The 9,930-nt window shown below is 35.8% G+C and overlaps 1 protein-coding gene across 1 annotated transcript; it reads left to right on the plus strand.

The window, feature by feature from the left end:
* Nucleotides 1-1,317: 1,317 nt before the first annotated feature.
* On the plus strand, nucleotides 1,318-2,913 carry LOC139853465 (uncharacterized). The gene has a single exon (XM_071842858.1). The coding sequence runs from the start codon at nucleotides 1,318-1,320 to the stop codon at nucleotides 2,911-2,913; it is 1,596 nt and encodes a 531-aa protein (XP_071698959.1).
* The last annotated feature ends 7,017 nt before the right edge of the window (nucleotides 2,914-9,930 follow it).

Below are 9,930 nucleotides of genomic sequence, written 5' to 3' on the forward strand. Positions count from 1 at the left end.
CTCCAGAAGAAAAGGGCGCAAATGAGTGGTGGGTCATAGTCAATCCCGAGTATCTAGAACAGAAGGTGAAGATAGGGGGAGCCTTACACACGAGACTAAGGAAAAGCTGAGGAACACCCTCATCGCTAACTCTCACGTGTTTTGTTGGCGCGATGCTGACATGACTGGAGTACCACGAGAGATAGCACATCATCACCTCCGCACCAGCATCAACTTGACCCCGATTAAGCAAAAGAAGCGGCCCATGGCCCCAGAGAGAAGTGAGTGGTTGCGCAGAGAAGTGGATAAGTTAGTTAAAGCCAACATACTGCGCAAAGTGAACTACCAGACATGGGTAGCCAACCCTGTGCTGGTGGCCAAGTCGGATGGAACGTGGCGGATCTGTATTGATTTTAAAGACATTAACAAAGCCTGCCCCAAAGACAACTATCCTTTGCCAGAAATAGACTGGAAAGTAGAGTCGCTTGCTGGTTTTAGGTTCAAATGCTTCCTGGATGCCTACAAAGTATACCACCAAATACAAATGGCAGAAGAGGATGAAGAGAAAACTGCGTTCCACACAGACCAAGGGATATACTGTTACACTAAGATGCCCTTTGGACTAAAGAATGCAGGTGCTACATATCAACACACTATCGATACAGCATTCGCTAAGAAGATAGGGCGCAACCTTGAGGCATATGTTGACGACCTCATCATTAAGAGCAATACCGAAGAACAATTATTGGCCGACATACTTGAAACGTTTAACACACTCCGAAGCATCAACATGAAACTCAAGGCCAAATGTAGCTTTAGAGAAGAGGAAGGGAATTTTTTAGGACATATTGTGACTCCGCGTGGAATCAAGGCTAACCCAAAGAAGATAGAAGCAATTGAAAAAATGCCCTCCCCTAAAACAAAAAAGCAAGTTCAAAGCCTCAATGGGAAGTTAGCCGCATTGACGCGATTCCTGTCCAAGGCCGCCGAAAGATCACTCCCGTTCTTTCACACCTTGAAGGACTGTGCTAAGAAGTCAGACTTTAAGTGGACTGACGAGGCAGAAAAGGCGTTCCAGGAGATGAAAGCACTCCTCAAAGATCTCCCGACGCTAGTGGCGCCGATTGCAGGCGAAACCCTGATACTTTACCTCGCAGTATCTACGGAGGCTTTAGTTCCGTTTTAGTTGCTGAACGAGGGGACGCCCAAACGCCAATTTACTTCGTCAGCAAAGCGCTATCAGGAAGCGAACTGAATTATCGCCCCATCAAAAAACTTGTGTACGCGCTCGTAGTCACCGCCCGACGTCTGCGCAGATACTTCCAAGCACATCCGATAATGGTGCTCACCGATCAGCCTATTCGACAGCTACTCTATAAGCTCGAGATATCAGGCAGGCTGACCAAATGGGCAATAGAGCTAGGTGAGCATGAAATCTTATATTGCGCTAGAAGCGCTATTAAGGGGCAGGTGATGGCCAATTATTTAGCCGAAATGGCCGCTGATATGCCAGCGATAGACGACCCTGAACAGCTTCCCGTGCCCCCACTCGAACTGTGGGAGCTCCATACCGACGGCACAACAAGCTCCGAGGGCGCTGGCGCAGGATTAATTCTTACAGGCCCGCATCAGGAAGAGCATACATACTCGCTACAATTTAACTTTAAAGTAACAAACAACGAGGCAGAGTATGAGGTGCGGTTAGCAGGAATGTGCATAGCTCGAGAGCTAGGAATAAAGAAGCTGCAAGCCTACGTGGATTCACAGCTAGTCTCCAATCAGATAAACGGAACCTTTGACGCCAATGACAAATTCATGCAATCATACCTGGCTTTGGTTCATTCTATAGCCGACACGTTCGTCGACTTCCGGATCAGCCAAATTCCCAGGAGCCAGAACAAGCAGGCGGATGTACTCAGTAAACTGGCGGCCCTTACCTTCAATCACCTGAAAAAGAAAATATTAGTAGAGCAAGTCTTCATGAAGTCCACAGAGCCAAAAACTACAATCGCATCTGTCGAAGAAGAAGAAGCGACTTGGATGACAGATATCATAGAATTCCTGCGAACAGGATCCTTACCCGAAGGAGAGAAGGAAGTAATGAAGATCAGGGTGAAGGCACCAAACTACGAGTTGCGAGGAGAAATTCTATATCAAAAGTCTTATTTAGGAGCGTCCCTTCGCTGCGTAGGACCTAAAGAGGCTGCTGTGATCATCGATGAGGTTCATAAAGGATCCTGCGGGTTGCATTCTGGGTGGAGGACAGTAACCGAGAAGATTAAGCGACTAGGATATTATTGGCCTAGAATGTACGCTGACACAGCTGAAAGGATTAGAGTTTTCCAGGAGTGTCAGTTACACACGCCCGTCAGCAGAGCGCCTCATCGTCCCATGATACCTATCGTATCACCGTGGCCATTTTGCAAGTGGGCTATCGACATAGTGGGACCTTTCCCAAAGGGCGCGGGAAATGCTGAATACCTGGTGGTGGCTATCGACTTCTTCACCAAGTGGGTGGAAGCAAAGCCATTGCGCACTATTACCAGTAATCAAGTTAGAGATTTCTTCTGGGAAAGCATCGTGTGCAGGTTTGGCGTACCTAATGAGATTGTTAGCGATAATGGTACGCAATTTGAAGGTAACCCCTTCCGCAGCTGGTGTCAAGATTTGAATATTAAACAACTCTTCACTTCCGTTGTGCACCCTCAGGCCAACGGTCAATGTGAGGTCACAAATAGAGACATTGTGCACGCCATCAAAGCAAGATTGGGGATGAAGCATAGCGGATGGGTGGATGAGTTGCCAAAAGTCCTATGGGCACACAGAACGATGTACAAGAATAGCACAGGAGAGACACCGTTCAGTCTGGTATACGGTTCGGAGGCAGTAATCCCAGCGGAGATAACAGTTCCGACAGAAAGAATTTTGTCATAAAGCGAAGGCGAGAATGACGAAAGATTGCGAACCAACCTAAACTATGCGGAGGAGCGCAGGGAAATGGCAGCAATCCGAGAAGCCGCCAACAAGCAGCGCATTGCAAAATATTATGACAAGCGTAAAGGCATGAACGTACAAGGTACGAGACCTTGTGTGGCATGACAACCAAGCAAGCAGGGCCCAAAACACTAGAAAGTTAGGGCCAAACTGTAGCGACCCGACCAAATCATGTTTGACGGCGTCGACTACTTAGGTCCCGTTACGTGGTCATAAGTCTTTAACATGACGTTTGACCAAAATATGTCGCATTCATTTCATATAGTCAAAGGATGTTCAAGTTTACAAATGTAGTTCAAAAGACTAGTTACATTACAATGTTTAACGTTAGAATGAAACCTATGCGACACAATTTAAAGTAGTCAAAAGACGCTCCAACTATGCATGTATACTCGACATCCAAGCAAGTATCAAAAAGAGCGCGGAAGCATGTATCAAGTAGCGCTCAAGGACCTGAGAAAACATATAGAAAACTGTCAACGAAAATGTTGGTGAAATCATAGGTGTTTTAGTAAACGTTGCATTTGAACCACAAGATTTAATATAATATGATTATCAAAATCATTTGCATTCCAAAGTTGTTATTTGTTTTGCGGGCGCCCAATTATCAAACTCAACTGTTTTGCACCCTTTGCATAGTGTTAGAACATACACTAGACCCGAAAATATATTTCATCCGCTAACGGTAGCGAACCATCCGAATGAGGCTCGTCAAGCCGATGTGATCACATAATATAAGTTCTCGTTTATACCCTGCAATTGTAACTAATGATAATTGAATTGAGATTTTTTGTTCAAACCCGTACGTGGAATGTTCGTTTCGGTACTTGTGTTCAAAGTGTAAAAGTATGATACGTATATGTTTCTCATCCCATAGTTTAAAGCATAAAAGTTGTTTGAAAGATGGGACTATGATCTCACCTTGAGTGCACGTATGAAAAGTACTTGACAAAGTAACGTGTGCAAAGGACAATGCTAGTCTTGACCTAAACAAATAGGTCGTATCAATAACGGTAAACGCGATAGGTCAAAGATGTTCAATTAGTCCTATGGCTCGTTACGACTCGATTATGTAGCATGTGAATCAAATTGTCAAGTTTCATGCAAGATACAAGTATAGAAACAAGTTAGAAAGATTGCATAATCATTTGGTTAAGTTTGACAAAAAGTCAAACTTTGGTCAGTCAAAGTCAACGAAAAAGTCAACACGTTCGGGTCGGGTCCCGAACTATTTTTCTGTGTTAGTTATTCATATATAAGCATGTTAGAACAAGTTTCATGTGAATAGGTCCATAGCATGCCACACATTTTTCGTATATTGGACAAGGTGGTCAGAAGCTGGACACGCCTTATGTCGCGCCGCGACAAAGGCTGGCCGCGCCGCGGCATTACACGCGAGCTGGTACCTGGCCAGTTTCTATTTTTCTAAGTCTCAAACCAAAATTCAAACAAACATAAAACACAAACCGTAAATACTTAGAACTCGTATCTTATGTCGTTAGAAAGGTAATTTGACAAAGAACACAACTAAATACATTTCACCGACCAAAAACATCATTTGCAATAACCGACTTTCCAACATTTAATGCTCAATTAATGCTCACCATAAATGCTCAAGTTCATAAATGCACAAAATAGGATTCGGGAAATAAATGCATCCATATAACGCGCCATTTCGTAGGTAATCAATCATACAATACAACTAAATACTTACTAACAACAATTCATGGCATTCAATACATCAAAAGTTCATTTCAATTTCATCAAACCCTAACCCAAATTCACCAAAATCACTAATCAAGTTTATGAAGTTTTCTAAAACAACCTACACATCAAATTGAAGCTAGTGATGTTAGGAACACATTTAATACATGCATTTATAACATTTAACAACATTTAAGCAACCAAATCATCAATCAAACACACCAAACTTTCAAGTTCATGCTAGTTATCAAAAATAACAAGATCGAACATATAAATCATATATTCATGTTAGACTTGAGCCATAGACACTAATTAACAACTTTATAAGTTAAAAACATCAAGAACACAAAATCTAGTGGTTTTAGAAAGTTACCCAAATGAGATGTAATCGGTATGGAATCGAAGAGGAAGTTGCAAGGAGTTCAAATATGTAATTTGTTTTTATTGAAGCTTTCTTGAACGAATTTAGATGATGATTCTTGGAGATGGAGTTTTAGAGATAGTTTGAAAGTGTTAAAAGAAAAGAGAAAAGAAATTGATAAAGTGAATAGAGGAGATGGAGTGTTGACCTTTGACCTAGTCAAAGGTTTGGCACTTTGGCAAGTTTGGTCCCTCTAGTTTCATTCGGGTGCGGGAATTACCTAAACGAGATATTTTTAAAACGTGTATTAATGAGGGATGTCATAAACATATAACGGAATTTAAATCATTAAACGGAAAAGTAAACGGAAAAAGGCGGGATGTTACATTACCTACTCCTTAAAAGAAATTTCGTCCCGAAATTTAAGTAGGCGTAGTAGTCGTTGTTTCTTCCTCGAAATCTTGCGTTTCCAGGACCGGGAATAAGTGAGGGTATTTCTTTTCTATTTGATCTTATTTTTCGCAAGTAAACTCGGGTCTCCTTTTGGCGTTCCAACGGACTTTAACAATCGGAATTCGACTTTGTTTTAACGTTTTGATGGAGGTGTCCACAATTTCAACCGGTTCCTCCACAAAATGAAGTTTTTCATCAATAGTAAGTTCCTCGAGAGGGATGACGATATCGGGTTCGGCAAGACACTTTTTCAAGTTAGATACATGGAAGGTAGGATGAACGGAGCTCAATTGAGGCGGAAGATCTAAACGATAAGCAACGGTTCCAATACGCTCCAAGATTTTGAAAGGACCAATATACCTTGGATTTAGCTTCCCGCGTTTCCCAAAACGGATTACACCTTTCCAAGGCGCGACTTTTAACATTACTCGGTCACCGACTTGAAATTCGAGGTCGTTACGTCTTTTGTCGGTGTAGCACTTTTGACGACTCCGGACCGTCCGAAGCCTATCTCGGATTTGAACGATCTTCTCGGTGGTTTTGTGAATGAGTTCGGGCCGGTGATTTGCACGTCGCCTACTTCGGCCCAACAAAGAGGTGAACGACATTTTCGGCCATATAACTGTGACAACCCAGAAATTTCCAACCAAAATTAAACTTTAATCTTTATATGTTTCCAACACGATAAGCAATATTTGTTAAGTTAAATTTCAAGAATTTTAAACTATGTTCATATATTCATTCAACCTCGACCAAGTTCCAACGATTCACGAACCATTAAACGAATATGATTATATATGTATATGTGTATATATATTATAACTTGAAACGTAAACAAAATATTAGATTAAATACTTTATATGATTGTATCTGTTTCAAAATGTTTATCAATGGAATTAGAAGATAAGATCAAATGATTGAATTATCAGATATATTGAATTATGATTACAAGTCTCTGTTGAAAGGCCCACGTTGAGTTGAGAAATCTTTCCATTTTAACAATATTCGGAAAATGGTAAAGTGATTTATAAATAAGAACAAATTGTCAATTATTGAGAACTAGACAAAGGATAGTGGAAGATTGAATCTCATAAAGACTCGATTGATCTATTTAGTTTTAAACGTACAAAAACGTTTTCAGTTTAAAAAGAACTTTATTATTAAAACGTATATAACTTTTATAAATATCTAGAACCACTTTTGACAACTCATTACTTAACTAGTATGATAAATATAACGATATTTATATTTTATTTTATATATATAACGATTTAAATTAATATTATATATATTTATACGCATATTATACGTACATAGTTTTATACTTTTACTATACTTAAACTTTACCTTTACTTTATTTTTACTTTACTTTAACTTTAATAATTCATACTTTAATAATTCACTTTAATAATTCATACTTTAATAATTCACTTTAATAATTCATACTTTAATAATTCACTTTAATAATTCATACTTTAATAATTCACTTTAATAATTCATACTTTAATAATTCACTTTAATAATTCAAAAATCTATTATAAATAGAATTCAATAGGTTTCATTATTTCATAGAAACTTGAAAATATTTTTCTCTAAACTCTCTCAATCGATTTACATATATATTTACTCCGTATTATTTCAAGATATTATTAGTATACATAAAATATTATGACGGAGTGCTGTCCGAGTGATTTCGAAATTGTTTTTCGAGTGGGATAGGATTAAGGAAATTATGGTTTATAGCTATGGAGGTGATTGAGTATGGTTCATGGGTATGCTCGTGAGGTCAATATAGTGTTTATCATTTCTGTTGCATCTACGTACCTTTCCTGCAATATTGAATCTCAATATTGATACGTTAGTACTCATAATTTAACTTTTACATACTAATAGTGTATCCCTGACTAGTGCTCGAGTATTTAGGATTATGCATGCTTGTACTTTTAATATTGCCCTTAGACAGGTTAGGTTGAATGTTGAATTAGTTACACTTGCGGTTGAGATAAGGTATAAGATATGCATGTCCTTGGAAAGCTAGCGAAAAATTAAGAACTTTTCCTTTAGATATCGAATGGTTTCGATGAACGGATTAGAAGTTATAATCAATTGAATTTTTGATATTTTTATTAAAAATGATTATTATTATCGTCGTTTTTATCGTCGTTCTAGTTTTATCTTATTATTATGATTATTATTATCTTTATCAATAAAAGGGATTTATCATTAAAAATTGTTATTTTTTTTATTATTACTATCATTATTATCGTTAAAGTTATAATTAGTATTATTATTATTATCCAATTATTATTATTATTATTATTATTAGTATTATTATTATTATTATTATCGTTATTAATATATATATCATTATTTTAAAATGGTTATTGTTATTGTTATTATTATTATTATTACTATATTATCGTTAAGATAATTATTAGTATTATCGTTAATAATGTTATAGTAACTATCATTATTAATATTAGTGTATTTAAAACAAATATTTGTAACACCTAATTATTTTGATTACTATTATTATCATTATTATGAACACGATATAAAAGACGATTAAAAGCTATTAAATGAAACGATTAGGAAATAATGAGTAAGAGTATCATGATGAAATTAAAATATTATAAGATATTGATTTAGATAAAATTATCGTTCTTATTATTTTTATCATTACTATTATTATTAGTAAAAGTATCGTTAGTATTAAAACTATCATTTTAACAAAAATTATCATTTTAATAGAAATGTCATTGTTACTATAAAATATCGTTATTATTATTATTTTAAATAGAATTATTATTTTAAAGATAATATTAAAAATTATCGTAAATATTAAAGTTATCATAATTAGAATTATCGTTTTATCATAATGTCATCTTAGTAATTATAAATATTGATATTTTTATAATAATAATTATTATTACAAAATAATATAACTTTTACTTACTATCATTTTAGATATTATTTTATCAAATAAATTTGTGATACAAACATATTTTACTACGTGTAATAACTTACTTTAATAATACCTATCATATTATCTTTATGATATTAAATGAACCCTATAAATTTTATTACTTAATATATATAAAAGTATATTTTATTATATAAATTTAATATAAAATTTTATTTATTAATAAATAAATTATATTATTTACTCTAATAAATCTTTTAAAAATATTTAAAAATATAAAACGACGATATTTAAACTATATATTAATCATGTATAGATTTTTGGAAATTATTTTGAGTCAAATTTACTTTTGTTGACTTTTGCATATTAGTCTCGAGCATTAGGATTGTGGTACACTATGACTTAACCTAATTTGTTAGACAAATATTGACCAACACATAAATATATATAATTAATTTAGGTTCGTGAATCCGAGGTCAACCTTGCACTTGTTCAATGACGTTATATGTATTTTTACTACGAAATACAGTATGGTGAGTTTCATTTGCCTTTTTACCCTTTATATTTTTGGGACTGAGAATACATGCGCTTTTATAAATGTTTGACGAAATAGACACAAGTAATTGAAACTACATTCTATGGTTGAATTACCGAAATCGAATATGCCCCTTTTTATTAAAGTCTGGTAATCTAAGAATTAGGGAACAGACACCCTAATTGACGCGAATCCTAAAGATAGATCTATTGGGCCTAACAAACCCCATCCAAAGTACCGGATGCTTTAGTACTTCGAAATTTATATCATGTCCTAAGGAGGATCCCGGAATGATAGGGGATATTCTTATATGTATCTAGTTAATGTCGGTTACCAGGTGTTCACCATATGAATGATTATTTTTGTCTCTATGCATGGGACGTATATTTATGAGAACTGGAAATGAAATTCTTGTGGTCTATTAAAATGATGGAAATAAATGATTATGATAAACTAATGAACTCACCAACTTTTTGGTTGACACTTTAAAGCATGTTTATTCTCAGGTGTTAAAGAAATCTTCCGCTATGCATTTGCTCATTTTAAAGATATTACTTGGAGTCTTTCATAGCATATTTTGAAGAACGTTGCATTCGAGTCATTGAGTTCATCAAAGATTATTATTAAATCAATTTATAGTTGGATAGTGGATATTATGAAATGGTATGCATGCCTGTCAATTTTCGATGTAAAGAAAGATTGTCTTTTAAAAACGAATGCAATGTTTGTAAAATGTATCACATAGAGGTCAAATACCTCGCAATGTAATCAACTATTGTGAATCGTTTATAATGTATATGAACGGGTCCTTTCAGTTGGTATCAGAGCGGTGGTCTTAGCGAACCAGGTCTGCATTAGTGTGTCTAACTGATAAGTCGATAGGATGCATTAGTGAGTCTGGACTTCGACCGTGTCTGCATGTCAAAAGTTTTGCTTATCATTTTGTGTCGAAAATTAACTACTTATCATCCTCAGGAAATT

Source organism: Rutidosis leptorrhynchoides, chromosome 6 (genome assembly GCF_046630445.1).
Source record: "Rutidosis leptorrhynchoides isolate AG116_Rl617_1_P2 chromosome 6, CSIRO_AGI_Rlap_v1, whole genome shotgun sequence".
NCBI classification, from domain to species: Eukaryota; Viridiplantae; Streptophyta; class Magnoliopsida; order Asterales; family Asteraceae; genus Rutidosis; species Rutidosis leptorrhynchoides.

What these genes read in the sequence shown, in the direction of transcription:
- LOC139853465 (XM_071842858.1), top strand. Translation starts at nt 1,318, where the DNA reads ATGGTGCTCACCGATCAGCCTATTCGACAGCTACTCTATAAGCTCGAG.